The sequence below is a fragment of the Sorex fumeus genome, unplaced genomic scaffold (assembly GCF_029834395.1).
Source record: "Sorex fumeus unplaced genomic scaffold, SorFum_2.1 ptg000012l, whole genome shotgun sequence".
Classification (NCBI taxonomy): Eukaryota; Metazoa; Chordata; class Mammalia; order Eulipotyphla; family Soricidae; genus Sorex; species Sorex fumeus.
The window spans coordinates 2,682,439-2,699,960 of NW_026606069.1; the positions used below are offsets into that span (position 1 = coordinate 2,682,439).

General features: G+C 41.8%; 1 protein-coding gene across 1 annotated transcript; it reads left to right on the top strand.

Moving 5' to 3' along the window:
* The first annotated feature begins 2,710 nt into the window (after nt 1-2,710).
* LOC130020500 (tripartite motif-containing protein 75-like) lies at nt 2,711-11,825 on the top strand. The gene is made up of 4 exons (XM_056111098.1): nt 2,711-2,747; nt 3,274-3,400; nt 10,395-10,806; nt 10,842-11,825. Exons 1-4 carry the CDS (start codon nt 2,711-2,713, stop codon nt 11,823-11,825), a joined length of 1,560 nt encoding a protein of 519 aa, XP_055967073.1.
* Nucleotides 11,826-17,522: the final 5,697 nt, after the last annotated feature.

Below are 17,522 nucleotides of genomic sequence, written 5' to 3' on the forward strand. Positions count from 1 at the left end.
ATTTGGAATGCTAAATAACTCAATAAAATAATTTTATTTATGATGAGCATTATGATATTATGGCTTGGTGTCGGGCATATCTAGTATAGAATTTACACGTGAAAATAGTATACATACAATGCTGGAGAGACAGCATAGTGGGTAGAGCAGTTGCCAGACCCAAGTTTGAGCCCAGATACTCTATAAAGTCACCTGAACCCCATCAGAAGTGATTTTGAGTGCAGAGCCAGAAGCAATCCTTGAGTACACAGGGTGTCACCCAAAAACAAAAAAATAAATTAAATATGCAGCATATATAACTAAACTGCACGTGTCTTGAATTGCTTCATTATACTGAGGAAGAGACAGAAGAGGGCAAAGGTTTGTAAATTAATTCATTTCCTCTATTATTTTGTCGATTACTGTCACCTAATAAAATTAAGTAAACTAATCATTAGTGTTGTGTGCCCCTATTCTAACCACTCCAACTTCTGCCATACTCTTCTTTGTCTCAGCTTTCTTTTTCCCCTCTTTTTTTCCTTTCTCAGGTAATTTATTAGTATATTGCTAATACCCAACAAAGACCTGCAAAACACATTTTCATTAAATTGTTCCATCTGTTAAATTCTAAGTCTTAATCTGAATTTTCCAAAGGAGCTTAGAAGGGTCACTAATTTTTTTTATTACTATAAAAGTATCTCTTATTTACCTTGATTAGTATTTTCTTGAATTCATAAGCCCGGCAAGCTACTGAGAGTATTCGATATGCCAGACACAGTAACAACAAAGTCTCCAATGGAGATGTTACTGGGCCCGCTCGAGCAAATTGACGATCAACGGGAGGGTCTTTACCTTTACCTTTACCATAAGTGAAACAAATGAAGCATAGTCCTTTCTAGTTCTTACACAGCCAATTTTAAAGGCTAAAATAAAGACCCTAAGGTACATAAAAATAGTGTCCCCATCTTTTCAAGGTACTATTTCTCTTTATAGTTTCCCCTGTATGGCTTAACCTGGTATCTCTCCAACTCTTTCTCATTCCTAGTCGTCATTTCTTAAATGTAAATGGCTTATTCTAGTTCAATTGTGTAGAAAATCAAGCAAGACCTACTAGTAGGATTCTACTGACTCATTGTGGAGTAACAGTTGACAATCACCTCTTAAATATCATTTATTCCATTCTCCTCCAAACCTGCAAACATTCACCAGCTCTCAATTTTATGTTCCTTCCAAATTAATGCCATCAATACTCCTCGTAAGTATCTTTCAGCCTCCACAGCCCTCACTGAAACAGTTTGTCTTTTGTTTTGTTTGGCTTTAGTTTGTTTTCATTCTCCCTCTGCCTTTCCCTGGGGCCTGGTCCCTGGCAGAGTTGTATGGACTCCTCTGGCATGGTTAGCATCTCACACACCTAGCTGTCCTGCCGAAAGCTTGCGTCTCATTCTTGATTCCACTCAAGATCAGAGTTCACAGTAAAACTAGTCCCACAGTTATAATGCTTTCATCAATCCACTCTCCAAATATACACAATTAACCCCAGTGTGATATTGTAGAAGACACAGATGGCTTCAGATCCTTACTTAGGATATTACTCTAAACCCTTGTCCACACATCAAACACACACACACACACACACACACACACACACACACACACACACACAGAGTTTCTGGTCAAAGAACAGACAATTGGTATCAGTAACTAACAAGAATTTATGTAAGTTAGGACAAATGTCTTTGAATGACTGGAATGCACAATGAGTGTATATAATCCTGACATTACATAGAAATTGACTATCCTATGAAAATGCAGATCTCTACCCCTGAATGACACAGGAATCCCAAGAAGTGGGGACTCCTCAATGCTCCTGTATCCCTGTTGCCCACACTGGCATTTCCTGCTTACCTTTGATGACAATTCTGGGATGGCTCTTGTTTCCTAAGACTGGTCCATGAGGCAAATGTTTGAATTATGTAAAACCAGTAAGGAAGCGGTTTATGTGATCTCTTAAGGTGACCATGGAGTTTATATAATACTAGCTGGTTGGGGCAATTGAGATCACACCCATGAAAAAAGGGTGGTTCTTCCCTAGGAAAGGAGATTGGGCTTGCCTGGAATGGGGATGGGAGAATTTTTTTTAATGAATCACCTTGAGATGATTCACAGTTACAGATGTACAAACTTTCATGATAATGTTTCAGTCATACAGTGATCACGTACCCATCCCCCCTACCAGTGCTCATTCTCTACCACCAATGTTCCCAGTATCCTTCCGATCCCCCCTCCGCCTCCACACCACCCTCTTCTCTGTGACAGGCCCATTCCCTTTTACTCTCTCTCTTCTTTGGGGTTTTATAGTTCACAATACAGATACTAAGTGGCTATCATATTCAGTCCATAGTCTACTTTCAGCACACATAAGGATGGGAGAGTTTAAGGTTAATTGCCAGACCTCTTAGGAAATTACTGGAAGTGATTTCAGTGGAACTTTAAGCTTTAGTGCCAGATCACTAACTTGATGTATGACAAGAACTAAAAATCAGCTCTTCAAGTCATCCACCTTTAAGTATCCAACCAACAAGAAACAACTATTTAAGTCAACTTTATCAAGATTCAGTTTATCCCTAGTGTATGTCATACAGATAGTGAAATTAATCACACAGTAGTATATAACATATATATTTAGTTTATAGAATGTGTATGTTATACTCAGGAAAAATGTTCATGAAGCATGGAAGTTAAAAGTGCCTATATTGTGGGCTTAAAAGGTGATGAGACATGAATTATTTGAAACTGGAAGAAACTGGAGTTCTATTGCATAGTAGAGAAAATGATAGTGTCCATCTTATGTGTGGAAAACAGCATTTTCCAGTAAAGAACTTGGATATATAGCTGAGATTTCTAAAGAAAATATCGGTGTGTTTGGGTTTTTTTCTAAATTTCATACTTAATTGTTGATGTAAATAAAGAAATTCAACAGCTAAACACGAAGAAATTAGTCCTTACTATTTTTGAGATTATTAAGTAAACCAATTTCAAAAATCAATAAAATGAAGAGAAAGGAATTTAGAACTTAGAATTTAGAATTTAGAATTGTGCACTGGAGAGGTAGCAAGTCAGTGACTTCTCTCTGCTCCTCACCTATGAGGTGTCTCCCATGCTGGTCTGATGAAGGCCTTCACTAAGTTCTCTCTTTACTCCACCAGACATCAGGGCATGGCCACTGACCAGGCAGGGTCTAGAGAGAAGTTTGAGAGCTGTAAGTACTGGTTATTGCAATTCTTGTATTTGCAGTTTACTATGCATTTCAGATTTGGAAACCTCTAGAGGTTTGTCACAGAAGCCACAAGTTGTCACAGAAACTACAAAGAAGACATAACCTCTTCGACTTTCAAGAAGACTATGAAGAGAAGAGGAACAGGTTAGATGGTAGTATTACTTTGGTGTAGCCCAACTGTTAGGAAGACCAAGGTTATGCTAGCTCATAGGAAAATCAAGATTTTTCAATAACCCAGATAAAAGAGGAATTCTTTCCTTAGTAACCAAAGTAAATGGAAGCAAAAGACTTGCTCATAGCAACCACCAAGTGTTAACTGATGTTCAAGGACCATTCTGAATACATATTTGGGGAAAAATAATCCTGTAAATTCCTGAAGATGAATTGGATCTACAGCCTTCATAACTTTCATATATCTAAAGATCAATGTTGCTGGGCCCTGAAACTGAAATTTATACTACTCACCAGTCATGCATAGGAGAACTCTATGTAGTATAGTTCTATACACGTGTATAGCTGTGTGTATTTCTTATGACACCAAATCTCAATTGCACCACTGACTTTCACCTTGTTCCCCTAGTGATTTATGGAGCTCCTGACACTTATCAACATAAGCCTTTACCAGCTGAGAGTGTCTTGTTTACTTTCTTAGCAACTCTGTTCTTAATCATTCCTCAATGAATCTTTTAATAAATCATGGGAATATAATAAGAAAAACAATATAATTATTTTGTATCAATTATGTTTAAGCCTTATTTTACTGAGAAGATATATTTTTCTATGTGAAGAAAGTGTTTGAGTAACACCTATAGGAGTGAGGAAAAAAAGTATCAGTTTTTATTTTGTACTTGTTATAATTGGCAAGTTTTAGTTTTGCTACTCACAGTAAAAATAGATTTCATAGTTGCCCTTTGGATAACATTGAGTTGTCCTTGATCCTCCCACAGGGAACTTTAGATTTATTGACCTATAGCACACCGTGAAGGGCATATGCCTTGCATGTGGCCAACCCGGGTTCGATTCCCCCATCCCTCTCAGAGAGCCTGGCAAGCTACTGAGAGAATTCTGCCCACATGGCTGAGCCTGGCAGCTCCCCGTGGCATATTCAGTATGCCAAAAACAGTAACACCGAGTCTCACAATGGAGATGTTACTGGTGCCCACTCAAGCAAATAGATGAACAATGGGACGACAGTGCTACAGTTTTACTCCCACAATAGTGTCCCTAAGACACACCCAATTTCATCAAGCACTAACAATTCTATATTGCTTTTCTCTTTCCTTTATGTCATTTGCATGGTTGATTTAGCAATGTCCTTTTTGTATAGACACAGGAAGACAGTTCACACTATGCTTTGTAACATGGGAGTTCATTGAGTCCAAATAATATTTTCTCCTGGGCATCCATATTTACTTGACTCAAGCCTCAATTGCCCTTAGTTCCAAGCTTTCCAAAAGCAGGATCCTGACAAAGGGACTAAATGGACCTACAACAAGATAGAAGCTACTCTGGCATTGAAAAGAGACAAGCTAAGTGCCACAAGTATAATAAGTTAAGAGCATGGTCATGAACAAATTCTGTTATGACCCAAGAAGTAGTAACCCATTAAGGACCCTGCTGGGGTAAGGAAAGACTAACTTGGCCTGAGGACTGTGGTCTGGAATATATATCAAGATGTCCCCAGGAAGAGCCAACCTTTAAGCTTAGTATATTTCCTATAGTGTCCATACAAAATGACTAGAAACATAAGAAGTAAATTTATTATAATTAGTTAAATGGACTACTAACTGAGGAAAGGTAACAGCAATACACCCTAGATGGAACCTTGCCCTTGAGCGATCTCCTAATAATCTAGAATTCTGAACCCTCAGCTTAGACTTTGTCTTTGAGTAAATCTCCGGAAGGAGTGGCTTTACGTCTGTTTCTTGTTATGACAATGTGTAACTCCACCTATGCGTACCCCTTCCTTCATGATTGCGATATAACTATGCTGTAAGGGGAGGATGAGAACTGAGACTTTGGAGACTTTGGGACTTCGGGGTCTTTGAGGACTAGAAGGACTAGATGATGACGATGACTGGAAGTAGAGGACTTTAAGACGATGATGAGATGAGGAAGAAAATGTTAACTAGGTGGAGTACTTTAAAGTCTACGAGGAGACTAGGATGATGGAACTATGATGACTGGGACTACGACCAGAACTAAAACTGTGCTGTAAGTGGAGAGATTGGACTACACTGGGGAGGAAAGAGAAATAAACTGACTACCGACAAGCTTGGGGCCTTGGGCCAAGTTTCTCTGTTCCCCAGTCCTTCTTTCATCTATTCATCACTGTGAGCAGGTTGGGGAACATTTCCTGTCCACCAAAAGCTTGAGTGCCCTGTGTGCCAGGCACCCACCCACTTTTTCTTGGAAACTCACAGTTGCCTAATTTGGTATCGTGGCAATGAGGAACCACACAAGACAACAAGATAAATCAATGGACTCAGACCACACAATTCTAATTACCAGAGAGGAGAGGAAAGGGGGAAATATTAGGAGGGGAATGGGGTCAAATGAACTAGGATGCAAAGATATGGATTCTTTGTTGTTGGAGTTGGTGTGCTAACACATACTTTGAAGAGGAATGAAACTATACTATTAAAAGACACCCACAAACACACACCACACTATAGATACTAATAGCATTCAATTTTAAAATGTAGAGAAAGGAAACTAAGGTGAATGTACTTCATCATTTATAGAAAAGTGTTATCACAGATCTGGGGGTTAGTTTTATAAATAGTCTTATTGAAAATTAAAAGAAATAGAGCACATGCAATATAATCAGCTATTTCAATTATGGTTATACTATAATTGTTGACAATATCTCAATAAATATTAAAAGAAGAGCCAGGGAGATAGCACCCCATGTAGGACTTGTATGCAGCTGACCTGGATGTGCCCTGCACCACCCCCTCCCCCCCAAAAAAAGAAAAAAGGAAAGGAATAGCATTTTTTTTTTCGTTTTGGGTCACACCCAGCGTTGCACAGGGGTTACTACTGGCTCTGCACTCAGGAATTACTCCTGGGACCATATGGGATGCTGAGAATCGAACCCGTGTCCGCCGCGTGCAAGGCAAACACCCTACCTGCTGTGCTATCACTCCAGCCCCAGAAGTGGAATTTGTAATAACGGAAAGTCTTTTCCAATAAACTAAACAGAGGCTGCATTTCCTTTGCAGGTGCAGAAATCTTCGAATGTGTGTCCCTTCAATGTTCTGCCTCCTTACATTCCACATTATCTAATTTCTCTGTTTACCTGGATGGTCAGTTGTAAAGGTCTTGAGTTCCTCTGGGGTCAGTTGGCTGCGGATCTCCTAGATGCTCTGTGAGGGCAAGCTGGCAGCTCTGCATGGTCCCTTACTCCCCAAGCTCATTTATAGGCCACTGGGTGGGTCTTCCAGCTCCAGCGACCAATCCCAGGAAATAGAGATGACTCTGCCTCCAAGTAACTGGGGCTAGACTGGCCTGGAGCTAAAGGGATATTTAGAGAAACACTTACACCTTTAATCCTCACTTAATCCTTTCAGTGCCTCCAGGTCTTCTGAGTTTACAAAGAAAATGGAAGGACAGTTCTTTTGTTCACCACTGAAGCATTCACTGGATTCATAACTTCCACCCTAGTACACTGTTGGCAGTTTCCTGCTGTCTGGACCCACTTTAAGTGACTGTTCATCATATAAATATCTCTTGACTAGAAAACTTCCTCATCTAGGGGAAATGTTAAGTCTCCAAATGGGATCTCTGCACTCTCTGTGATTCCCCAAGGGCAGGAGGAGTGATCCCTGAGGGGTAAGCACTGAGCCCTGATGGGTGAGGCTTACAACAAACAGAACTAAAGTCTCTCAAGGTAACGTCTAACGCATTGAACTTAAAAATAAAGTAAAATAAGAATTCTCAGGTCAGCAATATAATAGAGTTTAAGGTCCTGTCTTGACACAAGGATGTTTTCTCTGCAGGAACAGAAATGGTAGGTGCTTCAAACTCTTCGAGGAGCATGGAGTTTCCTCAGAGCCAGGAGTCAGCATTAATCTCAGCTGGGTCTGGCCACAAAGTAAGCAAACAATAAACTTATAAACCGAAAAAACCCTCTTAACTGGCAAAGCTTCTGTGAATAAGCTTCCAGGAACTTCATAATGGCTACAGTGACAGGACCAAAATCAGGGCTGGGGTGGAGGTTTTGTTAGAATACAAGCACACACAACAAAAGCACAGAAAATGTTTCCCTTAAAATGGTCTGAGAAACACAAAATTCCCTATATATCTAGTTAAAAAATAAAAATTCTCTACTGAAAACCTTATACTGTCAGTGGTTGTTTAACAAACACTCTCTAGCACAGAGGATTAATTTCAGGTTTTAAAACATAATAGAAATTGCTCTGCTCTCAGGTTAACAATTTACCGTGGATCAATGTTCTTCATACAGTTATTTATTTGTTTGGGAAGTGGATGGGTGGAAAGAGAGAGAGAGAGAGAGAGAGAGAGAGAGAGAGAGAGAGAGAGAGAGAGAGAGAGAGAAACTAAAGAGAGAACAACTCAGGCTTCTCCAAAGGCAGAAAGAGCCCCACTACATAACCCTGCATTCAAGTATGAAGGTATGAAAAGCACATCTCAAGAAGAGACATGCAGGCAACATGTGTGCTCAAGTGGCACATACATTTGGCCATGACACATAGACAGAAGCAGCACCTGGGCTCATGCAGTGTACGTGCACACTAATATAAAGGTAAAGGTAAAGGCCCTCCCGTTGATAGTTGATTTGCTCGAGCGTGCCCAGTAACGTCTCCATTGGAGACTTTGTTGTTACTGTGTCTGGCATATCGAATACTCTCGGTAGCTTGCCGGGCACACTAATATACTTTTCTTAATTTTGATTTCTTTCAAGGAAATTACCATGGATCCAACCCACGGCTGAAGCTAGTCCTGATCATTTTAGGATTAACAAGACGTGCAGCTACAACCTTCATCTCCCCAATGTGGATTCTCTAGGAGTTGAGTTTTTTAGTTTGGGGTAATTAAAAAAAAATTATCTGGGAACGAGGATCTTTGGACTCATGATTATTATTTCTTTTCTATTCTCTTTTATTTTAATTTGCTTTCTCTCCAACTTGTCTCGTTACTGTCACATTCTCCTATGAGCAGCAAAAATAAATCACATAGCACATTACATTCACTTGAAAATTTCAGCTAAGCATTGAAATTTTCACAGTCAACATAACTATTGGACACTGTTCAGCTAAAGTTTCTACCACTTTAAAGCAAAAATCTCAATTAGACTACCGTAAAATAATACATCTCATATTCTTTTTGTCCCAATAAAAGCTCTTAGAATATCCATATTTCACCCTGGATGTTCCTGAGGATAACACTGAAGTTTAGTAAGAAAACTGAAATTTACATACAAGTGGTACTACATGGAAAGTATGCTAATGACATGAGTCAGAAAGAGAGGACAGACATAGAAAGAGTGCATTCACCTGGGGAATATAAAGTAACAAAATAGGAGACAAACACCCAAGAATAGTTGAGATATGTACCAGGAGGTTCACTCCATGGCTTGGAGATAAGAGCTTTCCAGTGTTCTTTAGGACAAAGCTCTTTCCCTGGCACTGATGTGTCACTAAAGGAGCTGTGAGGAGAAGGTGAGAGAGCAGAGGCAAAGGCCCGAATGTGGCTATTGCAGGAATAGGTTCATGGTACTGAGAACAGGGTTAGCTCTTGGTGGACTTGCTGAGATATTCGAATAAGATAATTTAAGGATGATTCCAACAACTTTCACAAGTACTGATAGAACGTTAGTTAAATAAATGGTGTCTCAATCAGAGAGCTGTGGACACTTATAATATCATTTTAGCTGTGGACACTTATAATATCATTTTAAAAATTATTTTATTTTTTTATTTATTGTTAAAATTTTGGGGCTGGAGCAATACCACATCAGATAGGGTGTTTGCCTTGCCCACAGTCAACATGGTCGACCCGAGTCAATTCCTCTGCCCCTCTCAGGGAGCCCGGCAAGCTGCTGAGAGTATCTTGCACGCACGGCAAAGTCTGGCAAGCTATCCCTGACGCATTGGATATGCCAAACACAGTAACAGCAAGTCTCACAATTTCTTATGAGATGTTACTTGTGCATGCTGGAGAAAATAGCTGAACAACGGGAGGGCAGTGCTATACAGGACTATAATTAGTTTTGTTTTGCCACACCCTACAATAAACAGGGCATTCTGCTGACTCGGTACCACACCTGGCAAACACCTTACAGCCTCCATTATCTCTCTTAACCCAATAACACTTTCCTTCTAATTCATAAACATTTTCTAATTTTTCTCACCGAGAATGGGATAGGGAACACAAAGATGGTTAAGGAAGGGCTTGCTTCCTGTGAATGCTAGTTCCCTAATATGGAGCTCCTAGTGACAGGTTAGAGTTCTGGGGAATCCCATCACTGCTCTGAAAATCCCATCTATCCAGCCCCACCCGACCTCCCGTCAGTCATTCCTGGGTGGGTCTCTCCAGACTCACCCTGTGATGTATATAAACACGGTGCTGAGTGTGGGCACACAATGCCTAGTGCAGCCTGAGTCTGCATCCTTCAAGGGAAGTAGCTCACCAGTAGGACCAAGCACTGCACCAGCCAGAGTCAGGATCAAGGTGAGTTAGCGATCAATCTGGGGTTTGTGGTAACTGGAGGCAGAAACCAGGGACAAGAAATCAATCAGGGAATTTGTGGTTCTTATGGGGCAAGAGCATTATTTCTATAGCTTCCTTAGTGTCTACTGTGTGCAGGCTCTAGAGGGCCTCCGTTTGACCATCTGAGCTCTATTTTCTTTATACTATACCCCAGAGTTGAGTGACCATTCCTCTGCTGTAAAAGGGGTCATTTCCTCATCACAGAAAGTGGTGATCACTTGAAACAGGGGATTCTAATAGACGAAGCCCCAGAGGTTGGTGGGCTTATTTGTGAAAACAGTTTGGAGGGCCTTGAGTCCAGATGGGAGCTGTATTTTCACAGAGAAAAATCACAGAGAAAACCATATTAAATTTCGAACAGAGGCTGAGTTTGTGATTTTTTAATTTTTATTTTTTCTGGCAGGGGAAAAGCTGAGGAGCTCGACCTTGTGAGCAAAAACTTCCTTGTCCTGCCCTTTCCACACCTAAGGATGGAGAAGGTGTCAGCAGCCCTGCCGAAAATGCAGCCGGAGCTCATCTGTCTTGTCTGCCTGGACTACCTCAATGATCCCGTCACCATCGACTATGGCCACAACTTATGTGACGCCTGCATCCGCATGTCATGGAAGGACCTGCAGGACACATTCCCTTGTCCCGTGTGCCGGCAGGCCCGCCAGCAGATGCGCATCAGTGCCAACGCCCAGCTGGGCAGGCTGGTGGACCTGGCCAAGCTCCTGCACAGATCTGAGAGCAGCGAGATGGCGCGGGCAGAGGCGGGCAGGTGTGAGGAGCACAGGCAGGGAGTGAGCCTCTTCTGCGAGGATGACCAGGAGCTGGTATGTCCTCTGTGTGCCCAGGCCCTGCCCACCAGGGCCACCAGGTCAGGTCCGTGGCCGAGGCAGCGGCTCATCACAGACAGAGGCTTGGTGAGTGCATCGAGTCCCTGAAGAAGCAGCTGGTAGAGGTGCAGAAGCGAGAAGTCGCCCAGGACACAAACCTCCTGCAGCTGAGAGCAGACATGGAAAAGCACAGGAGTCAGCTGGCCTCGGAATTTGAGCAGCTCACCCAGTTTGTGGAGCGTGAGCACGAGACTGCGCTCTGCAGGCTGGCAGAAGAGGACAAACGCCTGCAGCAGCAGCTTAGGGACAACCTGGAGGCCTACTCGGACCACATCTGGGAGCTGGAAGACCTCAGACGGGAGGTGGCGGAGCGGAGCGTGATGTCCAAGGAGATGGTGCTGAGGGGGGTGAGGGGACTGCAGCAGCGCTGGGCAGGCCTGCAGCTCCCAGCCGTGCAGCCCCTTTGCTTCAGGCCGGTGGCCTACAGCCTCCCTCCTCTGTGCTCGGCGCTCAGCATCATCCGGAGATTCCGAGAGCGCATCAGTCTGGATCGCGACACGGCCCACCCCAGCCTGTGCGGGTCCCAGGACCTCCAGTGGGTGACCTGCGTGAGGAAGAGGTTCAAAGGATATGGGGACCCCGAATCCTGTGATGACACCGCCCAGCTGGTGGTCCTGGGCCTGGAGGGCTTTGCCTCTGGTCGACACTACTGGGAGGTGCAGATGGGGGCCAAGCCAGAGTGGGCCGTGGGCGTGTGCAGTGTTGCTCATTTGGCCCAGAACTCGCGGTCCCTGGCGGCTCCCAAGAGATGTTGGACGCTGCAGCTGCAGGATGGCGACCACCAGGCAGTGGCCGCGGGGGCCATGCCTCTGGCTCTCAGGGACCACTCCGCGGCCATCGGCGTTTACCTGAACTGGGAGCTGGGCCAGCTTTCCTTCTACATCGCCAACGACAGGTCTCAACTGCACTCGTTCACCGAGCCCTTTGCTCAAGAGCTCAAGCCCTACTTCCGCTAGGGGCCCAACTGCCTCCCTCTCTCTCTGTGGGTGCGGGGAGGGATGGGAAAGGGTGAGTACAGCCTGGGCTTCCCCCCTCCCTCATGTGGACTGCGAGTTACCTTGTTAATATGGGACTGATTGCATAAGTGCTCAATTTCAGGGTAGCTGAGGGAGATGTTCTTTTCTTGCAAATCTTTGTAATATATCTCTGACTATTTTGCACCTATATGCCTGTGTCTAATAAAATACATTTTTACGCCAAAGAAATGTCTCTGCTTCCTTCCAGCAGAAATATGTTTTAAAAAGCATTACACAGATCTCATATCCATTCCCGCTAATTAGTTTATATCTACAGTGTATTTTATTAGCGGTATGCACATTTAACAAATATCCCTCAATTATATAAAACCTAGGAGTAGTGATCTCCATGCATGGAACAAGGAATATCTCCTAAGCCCTACTCAGTCAGGTTCAAATACTAAAATCAGTATATAAGAAAGTGAAAAACAGTTCTGGATTTAGTTTTGATATATTTTCTGTATTTACAAAGAGAACTTGGACTAAAATATCACGTGCCATCATAATTACACCACTCACTAATGACTGGTCTTACACAACTCATTAATGATTGGTCAAAGACCTTTCTATGTAAACATTCCTCCTTCTGTTGACATGTCTGTCATAAGCAGGCATAAAGCTCTCATTAGAATCTTTCTAATAATGATTCAATATTCTATTTATTAATTGTTTTCAAAATTATTCGAAAAAACAAATATGCTAATTTAACTTCCACACATGGAAAATATTTCTTTCATTGTGCTTTTTCATCACTATTTTCATTTTCTTTTATTAAGAATGGTATTTGGTGGGCTCACTGGGTATGAGTTCTTCGAAAGGAATATAACTAAGATGGGATTAAAGAGTTTACTATCACTAGCTCTAAAATAGGAAGACTCTATACAGTCAGGGATGGAGCAATAGTGCAACGGGTACAGCGTTTCCCTTGCATGCAACCTGGGTTTGATACTCAGCATTCCATATGGTCTCCTGAGCACTGCCAGGAGTGATGCCTGTGCATCACCAGGTGTGACAAAAAAAGGAAAAAAAAAAAACCTCTAAATACTCAATATGGTTAGACCCAACTTTGCACGCAACCAACCCAGGTTTGATTCCCAGCATATCACATGAACTCCTGAGCACTGCCAGGAGTAATTCCTGAGTGCATAAGCCAGGACTAAACCCTGTGCATCGCCAGGTGTGACCCAAAAGCCAAAAAAAAAAAAAAAAATGTTCCTGGCTCTTTTTGACAATACCATAACAGTGAAAAGACTTTTAGCCAGATAGAAAAGTTGTCTGCAGGCAGCTTAGGAGAAAACCTATAAAACTACTATAAAATTATTGTGAAGTCAAGTGCTTTCTTCACCTGAATCTCCAACTCAGGTATTGCTCTCAGCTCTCATCTTGGAGAAGACTATGCTCTCTCTGAGCATGTTATTCTCTTTCTTTCATTTCTAGTAATCTCTAAATACAACTATTATACAAGCAAAAAAATGGTGATTTGGGGAAATGATATAAATATAAATTGAAAGTGCGTTAAGAAAATATATCAATTAAAGCTTGTTGTTCCTGGCTTAGTCCGGGATTCTGTTCTTTGGGATCCTTCCTGACAATCCCTGTCATCATTTAAAGTGACAGGGGTCAAACCCAGGTTCTGTGTAAAGCTAGAGCTTTACCCACTATTCTTTCTGTCCAGCTCTTAAAGAGTTTCTTGATGCTACCCTGGAGTCTATGGAATTAACAATTTATAAATCCAGTCGTGATTGTCTCCATTTACCTATTCCTCATATTGTGAGGTTGAGAAAGAACCTCATATGCACCGTGACAGGCTGCATTTCAACAAACGAGCAGTAGGCCTAAGTTTCTGTCCGCCCCCCCCCCCCCCCCCCATCACCCCAAAGAATTTCCTGAGACTGTCCTTGGCGAAGCTAGAGATCCCTTTTGAAAGGCCTATGATAATAGGATGGCTACCCCAGCTTTTTTATGGGAGCTGTTTGCCTGTAGGATTGTTTTCCAGCCTTTGACTCTGAGTCTGTGTTTGCTTTGACTATTGAGATGTGTTTTTTGCAGGCAGCAGAATGTTGGGTTCAATTTTCTAATCCATCCTGCCACTCTATGTCTTTTAATTGGTGTGTTTAGCCCATTGACATTGAGAGAGATTATTGTTATGGGATTTTGTCCCATTATTTTGTTGAAATTTGGTGTATTTGAGGGGCCTTTCTTGCCTTAAAGTAGCCCATTTAGTTGTTCTTGTAACCATGGTTTTGAGTCTATGAAGTTCCTGAGCTGTTGTTTGTCTGTGAAACTGTGTGTTGTTCCTTCTATTATGAATGAGAGTCTCGCTGGGTAAAGTATTTTTGGAGAAGCATTTATTTCATCGAGATTTTTCACTATGTCCCACTACTGTTTTCGGGCCATGAGTGTTTCATCAGAAAAATCAGCTGTGAATTTTAAGGATGCTCCTTTGTAAGAGATTTCTTTCTTCGATCTTGCTGCTTTCAGAATTTTGTCTCTGTCTAAGGTTTTGGTCATTTTGATCAGAATGTGTCTTGAGGTACTTTTATTCGGATTTCTTCTAGCTGATACCCTTTGGGCCTCCTGAATGTGGTCACAAGTTTTCTTCAGCTCTGGAAATGTTGTAGCAATGATGTCTTTGACAGTTTCTTCTTCATCAAGGTTTTCTTCCTGTCCCTCTGGGACTCCAATAATTCTTATGTTAGCCCTCTTGGCTTCGTCACGATCTTCTCTTGGCATCTGATTCCAAATAGTGAGTCTCTTTTCCATTTTCTGCTCTTTCCTGGAGAGTCTCTGAACTTCATCTTCGAGCTCACTGATTCTGTTCTCAGCGGCTGTTACTCTGCTGCTGAGGCCTTCCACTGAGTTTTTCAATTCGCCTACCAGGTTTTTCAGGTCTGACATTTCCGATTGCATTTTCCTCAGTTCTGCCTTCAAATCCTCTTGTCTTTTATTGGCATTGCTTTCCATTGTTTCTTTTAGTTCCCTAAGCATCCTAAGTAGCTCTCTTCTGAATTCCTTGTCAGAGAGGTTGTCTAACACTACAGTACTGTTGATATCTTCTGGGTTAGTCAATTCAATAAGAAAGTTTGGTGGGCTTTTGCGTTGCTTTACTATTGTGACAAGTGTGGTTTAATCCTTCATGTTCACTGTTACTATTCTGATTGATATGCAGTGTGAGTTTAGATGCGCTTATGAGTTATTGGCTACTGAGTACAAAAGCAACCGATGCTGGCGTGGATGTGGCAAGAAAGGGACACTCCTTCACTGTTGGTGGGAATGTCGACTGGTTCAGCCCTTCTGCATAACAGTATGGATGATGCTCAAAAAATTAGAAATTGAGCTCCCATTTGACCCAGCAATACCAGTCCTGGGAATATATCCCATAGAGACAAAAATGTATAGTCGAAGTAACATCTGCACTTGTTTGTTCATTGCAGCACTCTTTACAATATCCAGAAACTGGAAGAAACCTGAATGCCCAAGAACAGATGACTGGTTAAGGAAACTTTGGTACATCTACACAATGGAGTACTATGTAGCTGTTAGAAAAGTTGAAGTCATGAAATTTATGTACAAGTGGTATAACATGGAAAGTATCATGCTAAGTGAAATAAGTCAGAAAGAGAGGGATAGTCATAGAAAAATTGCATTCATCTGAGGAATATAAATTAACAAAATATGAGATTAATATCCAAGAACAGCTGAGATCAGTACCAGGAGGATTACTCCATAGCTTAGACGCCGGCCAGGCATTCTATGGGATACGGCAGCTCAGATAGAGAAGGGAGCACCAAATAAAGGATGTTTGGAGGATCCTCCCAGGAGGGAAGATTCATGTTGAAAGTAGACTATGGACTGACCATGTTTGCCACTCAAAGCCTGTTTGGCAGACCACAACACCCAGAAGGAGAGAGAGAACACAAGGGATCGCCCTGCCACAGAGGCAGGGTGGGATGGGAGGGATGGGGGTGGGAGGGATATTATCCATGGTGGTGAAAAATGGCACTGGTGGAGGGATGTGTATTTGATCATTGTATAATCTAAACCCAAGCACAAAAAATTGTAAATCTAAAGAAAAAAAAAAGAAAATTTTTGTAACTCTGAAAAAAAAAAAGTCCTATGATAAGTAGGATATCTCTGGGCACAGCAGGTGGGAATGACCAGTTAGCTCACAGACTTGTGACTGGTTCCTCGAAATTTGGTAAAACTGCCACCTTTGCTTCTATCACCATATGCGATAAAATGTCCCCTGGAACTAGGGCCTGTCCTTGTCAAGACTCTGCTGCATTGGATTAGGCTTGGGCCCTAGCTGGAGCTAACAATAAAGATTCCTTTGCTTTTGCATTCTCACTTGTGGAACGGGTCTCTCTGTGAACGGGACACCCAGTTCCCGGGTATAACAACATATATTTATTTTCCTCTTTCATATCTGCCTGCAATGTTTTGAGCAGGATGGAATAGCTAATTTTACTGAAGGTCCAGTTACACTGTCTCTGCAGTGAAAACCAATTCAAGAGGTGATGTGATAAGTAGAAAATGAACTTAATTGTCAACAAACTGGCAGGTTGGAAAATGGGAAATCCAGGTCCTTCAAGTTAACATCTTGTCTTCCAGTCATGAGAAAGGGTTTTTGTAAAAAAAATGGCAGGGAGCCACATCATTTTCTAGAAATAATTGTTCAGGTAGGTCAGATTATTAATAAACTCTTTTGGATTTATTAAAACCCCAGTAAGGTGTTGACAGCACCAACAGTTCTCAGCTTGGTACTCAAAGGGTCTTTCTCAGTCCCGACGCACTTCGGCACCACCCCCATTGACCAAAGAAGGTAGAAAGGAAAGTGGCAGAATCCCATATCATGTCTAGTGGCTCTCTTCTCAATCTTCACATAAGTCACTTTCAACAGGTCAAGCTAAAATGGTGATATTAACTAAAAAAAATATATGTAACAAGTGATCATACATATTTTGGGAAATTCGCATAGAAATGTATGGCACAAAGAAACCAAGTAAAGTAGCTACATCTTCTATTAGAGTTTCTTATAATGTGTTTATTAATATAAAGTTATACAAAGGACCTTGAGTTGCTAATTTGATACAAAAAAAATGGATGCATGCTGAAAGTAGACTATAGACCAAACATGATTGCCACTCAATGCCTCTTTTGCAAACCACAACATTCAAAAGGAGAGAGAGAACAAAGGGGAATTCCCTGCCACAGAGGCAGGGTGGGATGGGGGAATGGGGTGTGGGAGGGATACTGGAATCGGTGGTGGTGGGAAATGGGCACTGGTAGAGAGATTGGTATTTGATCATTGTATAATTGAAACCAAGCACAAAATTTGCAAGTCTACAACTGTACCTCATGGTGTCTCACTAATAAAAATTTTTTAAAAAATGGATGTTAGCTAATGCTGAAATTTGAACCTTTTCTCTATTACAGAGGCACAAAGAATAAAACCACTGATTTTATTTCTTTTTTATTAAAAAAAACTATTTAAACTCTGTGGTTTACAAAGTTATGATAAAATAGTTGTTTTTGGCATTCAGTGTTCCAATACCCATCCATCTAACAATGTACATTTCTCAACACTAATGTCCCCAATTTCCACCCCCAATAGAGATCCCCCTTTATTTTCATAAA

Bases quoted from the DNA above. Each gene is read 5' to 3' on its own strand.
- LOC130020500 (XM_056111098.1), top strand. From the start codon at position 2,711: ATGGAAGTTAAAAGTGCCTATATTGTGGGCTTAAAAG. The intron at 2,748-3,273 runs GTGATGAGACAT...TTGTATTTGCAG, and splicing joins CTATATTGTGGGCTTAAAAG to TTTACTATGCATTTCAGATT. The intron at 10,807-10,841 runs GTATGTCCTCTG...CCTGCCCACCAG, and splicing joins GCGAGGATGACCAGGAGCTG to GGCCACCAGGTCAGGTCCGT.